At 43.9% G+C, this 17548-nt stretch overlaps 1 protein-coding gene across 2 annotated transcripts in view; it reads right to left on the bottom strand.

Moving 5' to 3' along the window:
• The window catches only part of SETD5 (SET domain containing 5), a 2687190-nt gene that overhangs the window by 1335335 nt on the left and 1334307 nt on the right, over positions 1–17548 (bottom strand). For both annotated transcript variants that reach the window (XM_044078031.1, XM_044078032.1), the window contains exon 12: positions 10595–10880. In XM_044078031.1, the coding sequence (XP_043933966.1) occupies positions 10595–10880 (286 nt within the window). The remainder of the gene's footprint in view (positions 1–10594; positions 10881–17548) is intronic.

Here is a 17548-nt window from a genome sequence, read left to right as displayed (position 1 = left end):
GCTGATATTTGAACATATGAAACTGACAGTTTAAGGCCCTTATAACTAAGGTAGCAGATGTGCAAACCTTTTTCCCCATCTATCCAGGGCCCTAGAATCTCTGTCAGAGGGGGTAGGGTTTTTTTGCAGCGGAAGCCTTAACTCCTTTGGGACCCTGTGAAATAGTTTCTGGGTCTGCAGCAGGGTTCTTAAAAAGGAATTTATGAGAGTCAGGAAACCTGTAATACCTGCCGGGCTTAACAGGAGCTGGAGGTAAGGAGTCAGGGGGTAAGACTAGACTCCGAAAATATCATCTACAATGTCTAACACAGGTGGAATGGCTAGTGGCCTGTGCTGAGGTAGTAAAAGGAAATCCCGAGCCTCTTTTTAGATTCTGAAAAATCTTGGCTCTCCCAGTGGAAATGCTCCTTCATGGTATGCAAGGTTTCCCCAAAAGAATAGTCCTCCAGAGGAGAAGCTGAAGGTATAGATTTCTTCAGCATCAGAATCCTCATAGGGGGGAGGGGGGGGGAGAGAATATTCCTGACCAGAAGAGGAATCAGAAGAAATGGAAACCTGATCTGAAGATTCATAGTCAGTCTCTTGCCTAGGCCTCTTATCAGGAGGGGGATGGGAACCCCTGATCAAGGTAATTAAGTCTTTGGCCATTTTGAGCATTTGTTTTTTGGGCATAGAGGCCCAACCACGTGGCTCGAGTTTGTTTCTTTGCTTTAGAAGGTGCTTTAGTATTTGCCTTTGAAGCTAAAGTTGGATTAATGTAAAGATGTTTAGGTCTGAATACACCCTCAGAAGCCGGTGCCTGCTCAGCGGCTCCGGATTCATCTGAAGGAATAGTATCCGAGGCTCCAATACCTTGGGTATCCAGTGGCATGGCCGACTCCACATGGGAGTCGGTAGCGGCCTGCAACTCTAAAGTAGTGGGCGTCAGGGTCTGTGAAAGCACCTCACTGAGAACCGGCGACTGGCTTAGGAGAAGCTTAGTCGGTTTTGGGCCTCGGTTGTCTATCTCTCGCCTTTTCTTTGCGTTTTTTGTGAACTCCGGTAGTCGGATGGCTATCCAACGACATTTCTGGATAATTATACCAGCGTCCAAAATAGTTTAAAGCGAAATCATACCGATGCTTAATAGTGCGTTGGTTAAATCTAGCACAAAACAGACAACCATAAACGTTGTGATCAGGGCCTAGGCAAGGAATACAGTAAGAATGAAAATCCTTATGGGTATTTGCTTTCCACAAAAAATACAATTATTTACTTTTTCTGTCCTTGGTCTGGAACAAGAAAAAAGTTTCCCCAACAGGGTACTTAGCTTTATTAAAGACTTTGGATCCGAAACTCAAACACGAAAATCTCAGGAGTCGGCCAACCGGCACTTGCGAGTTGCTTCTGCTTTGGGCACCGTGCGGCAAGATAGACTAAAGAAAATGGCGTTGGCTGCTTCTTTTATACCCCTGACGACCTGACATCAGGGAAGGGGTGACAGCAGCCGAGGCAGGACCCAGGACTTTAGAATTCAGGCCGACTGTGGGCAACCTGTCAGCAGGATTACCCAAATGAAATGACTGCAACAGTGAAACACGAAGAACATTCACTGTTTCTAGGTCTTGAGAATGTTGACACCATAGGCTTTTTAGATACCACTGTAGTTTCCTCATATGCAGTCTTGCATATGGAATTAGAAGAATGCAGGAGGCCATGAACCCAAAGGCTTGCAGTATTTGTCTTGCACATAGAGTTTTTTTTGTGGCCACTTGTTTGAAGTAGGTTGTCAAATGAATTTGTCTCTCTGACGTGAGGTAAGCCATCTGGGAAGTTGTATTCAAGCTTTCTCCCGGGAATATAATTTGTTGACAGGGTACCAGGTGCGATTTCTTTTCATTTATGGTGTACCCCAGGCAAGTTAAAGCTCTTTTTATAAAGGACAGATGATTCAAAAGTATGTCCTGGCTTTCTGCCTGAATTAGACAATCATCCAGGTATGGGTATATTTGAATATTTATTTGCTTGCAAAATGCAATAACTGGAGACAGGCACTTTGTGAATACCCTGGGCACAGTAGATAATCCAAAGGGCAGTGCAGAGAACTGATAGTGCGTGTAGCCTGCTTTGAAGCGTAGGTATCTTCTGCAAGATTCCCCGATTGGGATGTGCAGGTATGCTTCTTTTAAATAGAAATATGCTCCTTTTAAATAGAAACAAAGAAATATTCAAATATACCCATACAAAGCTATGTCAAAACCCAGAGCTGTTGGACATGCTCCACTTAAAGAAATCCCAATCCCTCCGAGCTACACACTCTAGGGACCTTAACCTTGTCACCACAATAAACAGGACATGCTGGAGGGATAGATTCCTGCCCCAGAGACTTCCCATACTCTGGAACAGACTACCTATCTATGTCAAACAGAGCTCCTCATTAGCACTCTTCAAGAAAAATCTTGATAATTGGATGGGAAATTCACCCCGGGGATCACTTCTGTGGCTCTGCTCGACAGGGGCATAGGAAAATAATTTTCTTGGGTGGCGAAAGCCAGGGTAAATTTTTTGGCTAGGCTTGTATGGGCCCTAGGGCCGATAGCCTAGTATCTACCTATGAAATCTAGTGTTGCCAACCAGGCATCTTTGCCTAGCATAGGAAGTATTTGAAGAGTCAGCATCTTGAATTTTGCAATCTCCAAAAAGGTGTTTAGAGTAGACAGGTCCAGGATAGGACACCATGAATTGTCTTTTCTGGGTACCAGTCTCAAGTAGAAACCTTGTCCCTTTTCCTCTTCTGGTACCAGCTGAATAGCCCCCATGCTTAAGAGAAAAAGTATTTGTTTTGGGGCCTCTGCCCACTGATTTGGGGGTAGGTCCAGCCACCCAGTTGGTGTTGGCAACGAGTGGAAGTGAAATCTGTATCCCTGGGACACTATCTAAAACCCATTTGTCCTGGGTAATGAGTTTCCAATTGTTTGCATGAAGAGCCATATTTCCCCCCAAAGGGGCAGTCAGTTAAGTGTTTGGGAACTTTAAAAGGAAGTCATTGAGACAGTTTACCATAGGGGGGAGTCTTATTCACAGATTTGGAAGTGGAGGCCTCCCACTGCTTAGGTTGTGTGTGCCCCCTGGGACTGAAACCTGGGGGTTTATGCTGTGTCTGGGTTTGACTTGAGAAGACCTGGAAGGGGCTGGAAAGGACCAATTCTTAGAGGGCAAGTGCCTACTACATCTAGGAGGGTGAACTTGTAAAAAAACTTTAACAGTTTGCATAGATTTAACTTTATCTTCCATCTTTTTAAGAACTTCCTCAGCCTTGCTGCCAAACAGGCGGTCCCGATTTAAAGGAGCATCCAACAATTTAGCTTCAAGATGATCAGCCAAAGGTTGCTCCTTAAGCCAAGCATGCCTTCTGAGCACAGACCCAGTAACAGCAGCCCTGCAAGAGGCCTCTAATGAATCAAAACCACACTGCAAAGTATGTTTTCCAACTTGTTCAGCAGAATGCATTAAATCCTGTAATTCTTTATTTTCCACACAGTCAGGAATCATCATCATTTTCCGTTTAAGCAGTCCAATAACATGTTGCCGATACTTTAACATATGAAATTGGTAGTTTAAAGCCCTAATGGCCAAGGCTGCAGAAGTGCAAACCTTCTTACCCCCATCTATCCAGTGCCCTGGAATCTCTATCAGAAGGGGTAAGATTTTTAGCATTAGAAGCGTTAATGCCTTTGGGCCCCTGTGAAATAGTCTCAGGATCTGCAATAGGATTTTTGAAAAGGAGCTTGTGGGACTCAGGGACCCTGTAGTATGTCAGGTTTTCTGGGAGAAGGAGGCAGGGAATCACGGGCCAAAACTAGATTCCGAGAAAGCCTCATCAACAATGTCTAGTACAGGAGGAATAGCTCAAGGCCTATGCTGAGGTAGGAGAAGGAAATCCCTAAGCCTCTTTTTTGAATCAGAAAAATCCTGGCTTTCCCAGTGGAAATGCTCCCTTAGAGTATGTTAGGTTTCCCCAAAAGAAAAATCCTCAGGAGGGGAAGCAAAGGGAATAGAGTCCTCTGCATCAGAATCTTCATAAGTAGGAAGGACAAATCCAGATCTTCAGAAGAGTCAGAAAAAACAAAATCCTGATCAGAAGATTCATAATCAACTTCAGTCCTAGGCCTCTTAGAAGGGGGGGGTTGGCTACCCTGATTAGTGTTATTAGATCTTCAGCCATTATTATTTGTTTTTTAGTCCTAGAGGCCTGAGCATGTGGCCTGGGCGTCAGTTTTTTAGACATGCATCGAGATTTAGGCCTAAGTAAAGAAAGAGGCATCTGTTTGATATGCAAGTCCGTAGGCCTGAATACACACTCAGAAGCCGGTGCCTGCACAGTGGCTCCGGACCCATCCAAGGCAGAGACATCCACAGGTTCCATAGTTGAAGCATCTCACGGCATACCGGTCTCCGAATGGGTCTCAGTACAGGCCTGCGAATCAGAAGTAGCGGGTATCAGGGGCTGCGAAAGCACCTCACTGAGTACCAGCGAACTGGCGACTGGCTTAGGAGAAACATCGTCAGCAGTTTTGGACCTCGGCGGCCTCTGTCTTTATCTTTGCATTTTTTTTGGAATCCCGGTAGTCGGATGGCTAACTGATGACATTTCTGGATAATTAAACAGACAACTGAAATATTTAAAGGCAAAAATATACAGACGACGGATAGTGCGCTGATTAAATAAAGCACAAAACCGACAGCAAGGTACATCGTGGTCAGGGCCTAGGCAAGGAATACAGTACGAATGCAAATCTTTATGAAGTACTTGCTTTCCACAAGTAATGCATTTATTAACTTTTACTGACATCGGTAAGGATCAAGAAAAAGTTTCCCCAATGGGGTACTTAGCTTTAGTTGAAGACTTCGGTTCTGAAACTCTAAAACGAAAATTTCAGGAGTCGGCCGATCGGCAATTGCGAACTGCTTCTGCTTCGGGCACCGCATGGCAAGAAAGACTGATATAATGGCACCGGTTGCATGTTTTATACCCCTGACGACCTGATGTCATGGAAGAAGGGACAGCAACCGACGCAGGACCCAAGACTTTGTTAATCCGGCCGACTGAGGGTTACCTGCAAGCAGATAACCCAAATGTAATGACTGCAACAGTGAAACATGAACAACATCTGGATTTTTGCTTGGAAGTACTTGCATTTTTTTTTTTCTTTACACAGTGAACAAAATATCCTGAATATGGACAGAATCTAATGGCGAATGCTCTGTGAACATACAGAATGAGATATGTGAGAACATATTTTTTGTGAATATCCACAGCTAGATCTCAATAGGAAAATCCTAATTTTATCACTAGGATCACAGACAAACATTACTTTTTCAAAAGACTTACTGCTATTCATCTGGGATTTAATACTTAATTTGTCTAGACTTTGGTAGCTACAATGGTTCTGCTATAGTAGTAGCCAATATGATAATCTGTAACTGGAAAAATAAAAAAAAATTCCATGGGGGGGGGGGGGTATTACTATGCGTAATGGAACAGACCAGAAGAGGACTAAAGTGCAAAAGGAAAGACTGGGAAACTAACAGCTAAATGGGAAAAGGGCAAATGAAAGTGAAATGGAAAATATTCACTATTATCTAAAGAGGAGGAGAAGACCATTACATAGAAAACTGGATTAGTGCCGTCCCTCGACATTACAGAATATTTTCACACTGTATATAGTTCCGTACATTTAGGCTATAGAATGGATATATGTTAATGTTGCTATTCTCTCTGTGTAGTTTGAGGTTCTCTGTGTTCCATTTTGGTTATGGGGTAAGGCAACAAAGTGAATGGACAAAACGGATTACATTTCTTTGTTTTAAAAATATATTAAAAATAAAGTTGACCACACTAAGTTATGGATTTCAGAAAAGTTAAGTTCATGTGCCTTACGACATTACAGAAATATTTAAACTTACTCTATATAAATTCAACGTAGCTGCACAAGTATGGCAAACTCTGTCTCTGAAAGTATGTTATATGTTAATGAATAAAGCATTTTTTTTCAATAAAAAAAGCCAAAGTAGGACACAGAAACTCAACTACACAGAGAAAATAACTAACATATATACAATGTTTTCTTTATACATGGAACACTGGGGACTGGATTGAAGGAAAGGAAAGTCACTTTCTGATGAAGAAAACTTCAGTATAACCAGAGACTGTCTACAGAGAGGTTAGAAAGGGGTTAATAGTCCCAAGAAATGCTGATGTTGCAGAAATGTATCCCTCATGTATAAGTTCTACCACAAGCAAAAACTGACGGTAATGCTACTCATTGCTAGTAGTCTAAATCTCAAAATGCACTCCCTCGAGGCACTCCTTAAAATGGAGAACATTGATGTCTGTGCAGTGACTGAGACCTGGTTCACTGTGCAGTGACTGAGAACTGGTTCAAGGCTCCAGAGAGCACCCCTGCATCACCAGGCTATAACACATACCACACTTTTTGGCCATCTAACCTGGACCGGAACACCAAAGGCGGAGGCGTGTCCATATTCATTAAGGATATCCACACCTCCAGGCTAATTGCTCAGCATAATGCAGCCGAGCTTATCCAAGTGCAACTAACTCTGGGCGAAACTGCAAACCAAACTGTAGCCTGCTACAGATCCCCAACCATGCCCCAGGATTCCCACTCCTCTTTTTTTAATATACTGGAAAATATTAGGATTCAACCAACCACCCTAATATTGTGCAATTTCAACTACCCCACCATTAACTGGGAAAACTACTCATGTACCAACTCCTTCACTCAGTGCTTTCTGGAATTCATAAATTCCAATGCCCTGGATCAACTTATCCATATCCCCCAACAGGGGCAACAATATCCTAGACCTAAAATCATTACCAACATGAGTGACCGGTGTTCCACACCTGAAGTCAACTCCTCGTAGGTCAGATCCGACCATAAGCTAATCACCCTAGATATCCACATCCCCCCCATTAAGGAAACCACGGTAAAAAATTTCTCCAAAGCCAACTTCCTGCTTTTTACGACAGAAGTGGCGAACTTCATGACACCCATGCAGATGGACAATACAGTTACGACTGCTGAATCCTACACAAATGCACTCTATAAGCACTTACACGAGTGCATGGATCGTGCTATCTCAAAAAGAACCAAGACGCTATCATCCAAAAAAAAAAGGAAGCCAATCTGGTGGTCCCCTGCCATAAACAAACTCTACAACAGAAGCAAGAAATTGTTGCAAAAGTGGAAGAGCTCCCTGGTCAGCCTCAGCAAGAAGCTGAGATCCCTTATAAGATCCTCCAAAGCTAGCTATAAAAACAAGATAGCCACTGATTCTAAGGACAACCACAAAGCATTCTATAACTATGTCAAGAATCTCAATGGCAACACCCAGATCTGCTCTGAGTTACAGCACAATGGCACAAAAATTACAGAACCAACTGATATTGTCAACATCCTGGCAGATAGGTTCAGTGCTAACTTTACCCCCCTCTCACCCCCTAAAGAGCCCATATGTATACAGGAAGAATGCAGAGTCCCTGTAATCACAACATCACATGTAAAAGCAGCACTCTAAAGCCAAGAACACAGCATCCATGGGACCGGACACCCCAGGCTGTGTTTTACACGAACTTCAGAACGAACTGGCTCCTCACCTAAGAACCATGTTCAATCATAGCCTCACATCAGGCTTTGTGCCCACTGAATGGCACACAGCAACAGTTATCCCACTCCACAAAGAGTGAGCCACCACTGATCCTGGGAACTATCGCCCTATTAGCCTGACGAGCCTTGGCTGCAAGTCCATGGAACATATCATGGAATTCATAAACAAAGACATTGGTAACCTCCAAACTCTGGACCCCACCCAGTTTGGGTTTGTGAAAGGCAGATCATGCCTCCTGAACCTAGCCGACTTCTTTGAGGCAGTCACCAAAGCCGTAGACAAGGGTAAGGTGGTTCACACAGGCCATCTTGACCTTGCTAAGGCTTTCGGCACCATCCCCCATTCTGGAATTATATCTAAACTCACTAAACTAGGTATAAATCCCTATGTCACAAGATGGACTGCTAACTGGCTCACTGACAGTACCCACATTGTAAAAGTTGCAGACTCCAAATCTGACTTCAAACCAGTAACAAATGGAGTACCACAGGGATCGGTCCTGGGACCTCTCCTGTTTGGTATCTACTTCTCTGAAGTACAGGCTAAAACAGAAGGCCTCTTGCTAATGAAGTTCACAGATGACTGCAAACTAGGAGCTATAGTCGAGTCCCCAAATGATGTGGACATCCTACAGAAGGGCCTCACTGAGACAGATGACTGGTGTCAGAGCCATGGCCTTAAGCTCAATGCCAAAACGTGCACTGATATCCCCTTTGGTAAAAACTCTGTACCCATGAACTACCACATAGGCGGCAGTCTTCTTAACACTGAATGGGTGATGAGACTTTTGGACCCAGGTGGACAGTAGTCTCTCCTTTGATAAACACATTGCCACAGTAGTCAGGAAATCTTTCTACATGGCCCACCTCATCACAAAAGGGTTCTCTCATCCAGGAAAAAAGAGGTAATTGATCCCCTCTACTCGAAGCTCATTAGACCCATTATAGAGTACAAAACCCCTTTTGGAATGTACCTCACAAGACCTCTGCAGCAGCTGGAAAGGCCACAGAAGTACCTCACAAAGAGGATTACTGGCCTCAAACAGATGCCCTACACTGACCGTCTCAAAAAACTCCAGCTTTACTCCGTAGCATATCGCCTACTCCGAGGTGATCCCTGCCTAATATATAAAGCTATGTCAAACCCAGAGCTGCTGGACATGCTACACCTAAAGAAATCCCAATCCCTCCGAGCTACATGCTCTAGGGACCTAAACCTTGTCATCACAATAAACAGGACATGCTGGAGGGATAGCTTACTGTGTCCCAGAGACTTCCCATACTCTGGAACAGGCTACCCATCTATGTCAAGCAAAGTTCCTCATTAACACTCTTCAAGAAAAATCTTGAGGAGTAGATGGGAAATAGGAAATACACCCCGGGGATCACTTCTGTGGCTCTGCTCAACAGGGGCACAGGAAATTAACTTTCTTGAGTTGGCGTAAGCCAGGGAACTTTGTTGGCTAGGCTTACTTGGGCCAATAGCCTAGCACCTACCTATGAACAAGATAATTTGCTTTTCCTTTCGAGACTACAACTTTGATGAATTTATCCTAAATGTACATGACGCTATTTAGAGATGGCATGCTCTCTTTGAGTGTTTCTTGATTTTTCTGGAGGTAGGTACTTGACTTCGGTATATTTGGTTATGGACATGAGGGATTTGTAAATCAGATTTGTTTTAGACTGCAGAGTTTCCTTACTGACAGGCGACCTTTGTAAATTACCACATTACATCTGTTTAAAAGTAGCTCATTATAAGCAAATCAAGTACAAAGACTACTCAGTGTGACTAAAGTGACAGGAGCAGCTACATATTTTAGTGCAAAATACTTTCAGGAACACCATCTAAATTAAATACACAGATAAATGGATAGACCAAAGTACTGATAACCTTTCAAGACAAAAAAAAAAGAGCAGGAAACAGCACAAGCTGCAACTTGTTTCAACTGTACATCATGATGACATCTTTTGCACGGGGACTATTCAGCTCCATTGAGATGAGGGCTGGAAAGCTCCTGAGGTTGGACTGGAGGGTCAGATGAATGCTTGTGGATAACTTATGACACTGCACTACTGGTCTTTATGAAGACTACCTAGGAAAATGCAAGGTGATGTATTCCAGGGCCCTTGGGCATTACTTGCTGTAATAGCCTGCTTTTGAAAGAAATCAGTCATCAAATTCTGAATCTCTAAACATTTTCCTTGAGAAACAAACTCACAGGCAGAAATCTACAATGGTGATTATGGCAATGCTAGGTGAACATTCAAGTGTCAGAAAAGCTGTGACAAATACCTTAAAGGTACATAAATCCAGTTAGAACTTATTCTACACTGATCTTTATCCAGCAGAGATCTTTCTCTGACAAGTTCACAGCCTATAAAGGGTAATCTAGAACAGAACATGAACCCTGAATGGGACTGGAAGCCACTGCAGCACACACAGCACAAGCACGCTAATGGCAAATCACACTCCTACAAAACAGAAAAAAAACAGACGTAACGGGTGTGACAGCGATCCAGTAATCAACTTTAAAGACGAAAATGGATGCGTAAATAGAATAATGTTCTCGGGATGGTAAAACTCCTTAAGAATATTTGCTGCTCATTTGTATCTCAAATTTCTGATCCACACACTATATACATCAACTTTTTTTCAACATCTCTAGACAAAACCTTCATAAGAAAAGTAAGCCAACAACCCAAGGCATATACAATTCACACAAAGTGAGGGTGCAAAGACTGTCAGGAAAACATGTCACATGCCTGCTGGTGTGGAAATGTTTAAAAATAAAAGCATACAGAATATTACATTACAGAAATAAATACTATTTTGAAGGGGCACAACAAAACATGCATATCAAAGCTATACAGACCAGAGTTTGCAGATGAGTATTAAGAATGGGCAAGTGCCTGGAACACACTACCTCCTTTTTGATGTTTTGAGGTTCTTCAGACACTTCCTGTTGCTCTTTGGTCTCAGCTGATTCATCATCTTCCTCCTGCCGATTATGTTGGCTGCTGTTCTCAAACACAGAGCTCTGGTTCTCTTGCTCCAACTCTTTTCGTCTGGCCTTCCTTCGTCTGGTCTCTGTTCCCTGTTGTAGTAACATCAAAGATGGCGCTGATACAGTCTCTGATGGACTCTCCTTTTGATTCTGTATTGGGCAGTTTTGGTTTCCCTTGTGGCAAGCACAGTCCACCTTGTAATTGCTGTCAAGAATTCAAATATATGAAACATAGTCCTAAGTTTTTGCCCCCAATACTTTTAACATTACAACAAAATTGTTAAACAATCCACAAAGTAAATTACCACCTTTTTGACAGCGTTCAATAAGTTTCAGTACAGCTGAACCCAGTTTTTACCAGGTGAGCTCTGCTTTAATTCTAGAAGCTAGCCACAAAGCAGAAATTTTCATTACAGACACCACTACAGTGATATGAAAATGATTTTCTATCAAAAAAGAAATATTATAATGACAAACCAGCACAAGGGTTAAGTGCCCATATGTCACTAGCAAACCATCAGAGAAGTAACCCTCAAACAATACAGAGGGAGGAACAAAGGGAGGAAAGTACAGTTGTGTACACTTACCATAAATGTAGATGTTTGAGTGTCTTCACTGTTGCAGTCATCACTGTAGGGTTCTTCCTGCCGGCAGGCAGCCCTCTGTCGGCCAGAATCCCAATGTCTGGGTCCGGCGTCGGCTGTTCAGTCATGCTCCCTGACGTCAGAGCGCCAGGAGTACAAAACTGCCAGCCGACGCCATGTTCTACAGTTTTTCTTGCCCCAGATGTCAGGTGCCTAAAAGTGAAGGCTAATAGTAAAACAAAAATTTAACATACAACAAACCCCATACTCTGTAGCAAATACACCTCAGAAGAAGGGTGAAGTAAGAAACCACACTAATGAAAGCATAAGAGGGGACAGGAGGGTGGGTAACCCAGACTGCAACAGTGAAGACACTCGAACATCTACATTTATGGTAAGTGTACACAACTGTACTATGTTCATCGTGTTTCACTGTTGCAGTCATCACTGTAGGGTTGAATCCCAAAGCTGAGATAAAGGGTGGTGGTTATAGAGTAGAAGGGGTGTCTAGAAGGCCCTGCAAGACTGCAGAAGCAAAGCCTGCCCCAGAAGTGTACACTTTTTTGCCCCATCTCTCCAAAGCTCTGGAATCCTTATCTGTCAGAGTAGGGTTTTTAGCAGAGGCAGCCTTAACACCCTTAGGACCCTGAGAAATGGTTTCTGGATCAGCAGCAGGATTTTTGTAAAGGAACTGGTGGGAGTCAGGGACCCTGTAATATCTGTCAGGCTTAGCGGGGGCTGGAGGAAAGGAGTCAGGAGTTAAATTAGCCTCAAAAAAGGCATCATCCACAATATCCAAAATAGGAGGAATAGCCAGGGGTCTATGTTGGGGAAGAAGAAGGAAATCCCTAAGCCTTCTCTTAGATTCAGAGTACTCCTGTCCTTCCAGTGAAAATGTTCCCTCATGTCATGTAAAGTTTCCCCAAAAGAAAAATCCTCAGGGGGAGAAGCTGATGGAACTGATTCCTCAGCATCAGAATCCTCATAAGGAGGGAAAGTATATTCCTGTTCAGAGGAAGACACTGAAGAAATAGATGCCTGATCAGAAGATTCAAAATCCAATTCTTGCCTTGGCCTTTTGTCTGGAGGGGGATGTGAACCCCTAATCATGGTTAGTAAGTCCTCCGCCATTTTAAGTATCTGTTTCTGAGATTTGGGTCCCGGATCAGAAGAGGCCTTGCTGGTGTCTTCGATTTAGGAGGAGTCTTCGCCTTTGTCTTTGGCTTTGCCTTTATCAGAAGCTGTGTAGGCCTGAAAACCCCCTCAGAAGCTGGTACCTGCACAGCGGCTCCGGACCCATCCGAGGGAGCATTGTCCGAAGGTCCTGCAGCTGGAGTACTCAAAGGCCTAGTTGGCTCCTCGTGGGAGTCCTTTTCGGCAATCGGTTCTGAAATGGCCGCCGACAGGGGCTGCGAAAGCGCCTCACTGACGACGGCCGAACCTGGAGCTGGCTCTGCTGGTAAACAGTCGTCTGATTTGGACCTTGGAGGCCTGTCCTTATCCTTGTGTCGTTTGTGAACTCCGGTAGTCAGAAATGTGCCCGACGACATCTTATAATTAAATCGCCTGCCAAAGTAGTGAAAAGCAAAATCGTACCTCCGCTTAATAGTACGTTGGTTAAATCTACCACAAAACCGACAACTAGCTACGTCGTGGTCAGGGCCTAAATAAGGAATACAGTAAGAGTGGAAATCCTTATGAGGTATTTGCTTCCCACAAGAAATACAATTATTAACTTTTTCTGATATTGGACTGGAGCAAGAAAAAAGTTTCCCCAACGGGTTACTTAGCTTTGAGAAGAAGAAGCAAGTCTTCGGACTGAAGCAGTAAAAAATATCAGGAGTTAGCCGACCGGCACTTGCGAACTGCTTCCACCGCACGGCCAGAAAGACTGGAGAACATGGCGTCGGCTGGCAGCTTTGTACTCCTGGCGCTCTGACGTCAGGGAGCATGACTGAACAGCTGACGCCGGACCCAGACTTTGGGATTCTGGCCGACCGAGGGCTGCCTGCCGGCAGGAAGAACCCTACAGTGATGACTGCAACAGTGAAACACGATAAACATCAACTAAAGACTGGTTTGCCTCCGGTGGGTGGGGGGGAATTCTACCACTGTCCACATTTATCTTCCCAGGCATAGATGGACAATTCCAAGTTCATTTCTGTAACTCCTGCTTCAGTTCTTTGACAGGGTAAAAAAGTCTTTCACTTGCACATCAAAAGCAATTAAACCAACTCCCCATGGAAGAAATTCAACAACTGATTAGAGAGACTGGATAGTTGCTTGAAACAAACTAAAAAGAAAGCCTGTTCACAAACTGGCACATGAGCCAAGACAATTTTCTGTGATGCCTTCTGCAGCCTAAGTGATGCTGATGGAAGTGCTATCAAGGAATAAAAAACAGCTAGCAGCTGTTGAGAAAACATCTCTCAGCTATAATGGTTAAACTAGTCACGTTAAGCCCTAAACATTCATCGAGAACATCCTAGGGAGTGAGCAAGAAATGTGGAATAGGACCCATAGATTTGTGTGATGATTACGCAATGGAATCATTTTCCCCACAAAAATAGCGTAGCTAATAAGCAGAATGAGGGATCGAAGGTGAAAATAAAGCAAAGGTGGAAGTGGCTACTCTCAGGCAAACAGTGAATAGGGAAGCTAGTCGGGGATTTCCTCTTTCCTTTCTATTTTCATTGCATTTTCAGCTTTACCATGAAAGAGAGACTGTCAAAAATCAAGGGATAGAACTGCTGTGCAATAGAGAGAAAATTGCTTTGTTTGCAGATGTTGTCACATTGCACTTGGCAGACCCAGAAGATACTAATGCTGAGAAATATTTTACAACGGTTTCAGAATTCTTGGAACACAAAACGAAGATAAAACAAAGGAAACTGGTTTAGCTGTGTATAAACAGTTAGTTCAACAGTATCCACATTTACGGGGACACGACTAAGAAGAAATACTTTGGGAGATGGGTTAAAAAAAAAAAAAGAACAGGTCATGGCAGTTAACAGCACACAGGAGTTGAAGCAGAAAACAATTAGAAAAAAAGGAGGATGAAAGGCTATGATTAGTGGATTAGGATACAGAGATGTGCAATGAAAAGGTTTATTATAATTCTTTTGGTAATTATATGCAGGCTCAGCATATTAACTGATCACATTGGAAGTTGGGAATGACAAAACAGAACTGAAAGTTTACATGGGAGAGGAAATTAGGCAACAGTTTAACAGGATAAACAGTTTTTCCTATGGAATAAAGGGGATTAGGACTTCCAAATCTGAAGTGATATTTTAATGCCACATAACAGATTGTATATAAAAACCCAAACTTTGGGAGTGAGGGGGGTTGCAAAGAGGGGATGTATGCCGGATACAAACAAATTAGCACTTTGGACACAAGCCATTAAACAAAATAGTAATACATATGCAATCTTATGTGTGGATAAAGTGGCAGACTGGGGCAAGAAGATTTTTCCACTAAGGCTATACAACAGTAAAGGAACACAACTTAGGCAGGAAGTGGCTTGAAGTTACCTGCAGGAAATTAGCTAAGGAACCAGAACGGAAAAATATATGAGGAAACCAAGCAAGTATTTGACTCCTGGGTTACAGGACATCTCCTGTATCAGGGACGGAGAAGAGTATAGACAGAGTGGGAAACATGAATAAGTGACAGACCAGCCATGCTGGCGTTTCAAGTACAAATCCAATCAGAAAATGGATAATATGCAGACACATTTTAATGACCTCTATACAAATAAATTGCATCAGCTTGGAGAGTTTTAGGAAGACAGACTAGACAAGTTACAAAGAAACAACAGGAAGCAATTTTGGGTAGAAAAGGACTGGTCCTCAACATAACTTTTTATGGAAAACCAAATATGCAGGAACAGGGAACAATACAGTTGTGTACACTTACCATAAATGTAGGTGTTTGAGTGTATTCACAGTTGCAGTCATCACATTTGGGTTATCCCTACCAGGGTAGTCCTTGGCCAGCCCGAATACCAGAGGCTTAGTATTTCTGCGTCTGTTGCTTCAGGACTGACGTCAGGTCGTCAGTAGTATAAAGTAAGGCAACTGACGCCATTACATCAGCTTTTCTTGCCTTAACCTGTCAGGAGCCCCCAAGCAGGAGCCAGGTTCTGGTGGAGGAACCCCACCAGTAGAAAGTAAATACCAATATGTCCCTTGTAAGGAAAGAGAAGAAAAAAGGGGGGATGGAGGTAGGGAAACCAGGAATGCAACAGTGAATACACTCGAACATCTACATTTATGGTAAGTGTACACAACTGTACTACGTTCGTATTTCACTGCTGCAGTCATCACATTTGGGTTGATTCCCAAAGCTGAGGAAATGGGTGGAGGCAGTCAAGGAAACTAGGGACTGGCTAGGATGCCCTGCAAGACTGCAGAGGCAAATCCTGCCCTGGATTTGGAGAAGAGAGGCAGGTGGCAATGTTTGGTAAAAATGTGAACAGATGTCCAGGTGGCAGCCTCCAGGATGTCCCTGGTGGGGACTCCACCGAGGAAAGCTGCAGAGGTGGAGTGAGTCCTGACCCCCTTGGGGGGAGGCTTTGTGTGTTGTTTGTAGCAGAAAAGGATACAGTGTGCTATCCATTTGGAAATGGTTTGGTTGGAGAGGGCTTTTTCTTCTGCCCCTGTAGCAAAGCTAAGCAGCAATCGATCACACATTCTGAAGGATTTAGTCCTGTCTAGATAGAATCTGAGCTGTCTGTGCACATCTAGAGAGTGCAGGATCCTTTTCCATTGTTCTGGGGATTAGGAAAAAAGGTAGGCAAATGAATTGATTGGTTGAGAACCACACTGGACACCACCTTGGGCATGAAGGATAGGTTAGTCTTGAGGAATACCCTGTCAGCATTGATGATAAAGGGTTCCACAGCCATGAGTGCTTGCAGCTCGGAGACTATTCTGGCTGAAGTGATGGCCAGAAGGAAAACTGTCTTCCAGGAAAGAAATTTTAGCTCTGCAAAAGAAAAAGGTTCAAAGGGGGGCAGGGTGAGCTTTTCCAATTAAAGTTGAGGTCCCCAAGCTGGGGTTGGTGCTCTTTTGGGTGGCTTCAAGTTGCTAGCCCATTTTAGGAACTGTTCGAACAAGGGGTGTTAGAAAAGGGGCTGCTCATTGGGAAAATGAGAAGAGATAGCAGAGGCATGAATTTTAATAGAGGAAAAAGAGGCCACTGTGTAGTAGGTCAGACAAGTAATCCAGGATGAGAGGGAGGGAGGGCCTGTGCTGTATTGGTTCCCTTAGCCTGAATCCAGGTTCAGAACCTTTTCCATTTGTCAGCAGAAGACTTTCTAGTGCTATGGCGTCTGGCCTCACGTATAACATCTAGAACCTCTTTACTGAGGTTGGCAGACTGATCAGGGGTTGGGGAATTAGCCAAGCTGCCAGACTGAGTGCCTGCAATTGGGGATGCATGAATTCCCCTTCCTTCTGGGTCAGGGGGTTTGGAATCTGAGGAAGATGCCATGGTGGCAGCAGGGGCAGCCTGCACAGCAAGGGGTACCAGTGTTGACAAGGCCAGTCTGGAGCTATAAGAATTGTCCGTGGTTTTTCCTCCTTTACTGAGCAATACCCTGGGGATGAGAGGTAGTGGAGGAAAAGCACAGACCAATAGATTGGCCAAGGGGAAGGGCAGGGCCATACACTTTCCAAGCCATGCAGTGATGCTCCCTGGTGCAAAAATTTGCTGAGCTGATGGTTGGTGTGGGAGGCAAAGAGGTTGATCTTCGTTTTGCCCCATTTCTGAGTTATTAGGGTGAAGGCTCTTCTGTTGAGCTGCCACTCGTGTGGGTCCAGAAGATTTCTGCTTAACTGGTCTGCCAGAGAGTTGAGACAACCCGGTAGGAATTGCGCTAACAGGTGGAGTTGCATGGCAGAGGCTGTGTGCCAAAGGGTCATGGCCAGCTTGCATAGAGAGCAGGAGTGAATTCTTCCCTGCTTGTTGATATACCACATTACAGTGGTGTTGTCTGTTTTGATCAGGAGACCCCCAGGGGATAGAAGAGGCTTGAAAGCTATCAAGGCATGCTGGACAGCCATCATCTCTTTTTGGTCAATGTGCAGAGGGATTTGCTGTGGGCTCCATTGGCCCTGTATGCACCTGCAGTCCAGGTGTGCACCCTAGGCATAGTCTGATACATCTGTGGTGAGGGTCTGGGCGGCGAGGGGTGGTGAGAAAGGTAGTCCCTTGTTGTGGGAGCATGCTGTTGTCCACCAAAGGAAATTTTTTCTGAGGCAAGGAATTATAGGTATAAGTC

This window comes from Protopterus annectens, chromosome 7.part0 (assembly GCF_019279795.1).
Source record: "Protopterus annectens isolate FY-2018-M chromosome 7.part0, PAN1.0, whole genome shotgun sequence".
Classification (NCBI taxonomy): Eukaryota; Metazoa; Chordata; order Ceratodontiformes; family Protopteridae; genus Protopterus; species Protopterus annectens.
The sequence above is the reverse complement of the archived record's forward strand: the minus strand, read 5'-3'. Positions and strand labels throughout refer to the sequence as shown.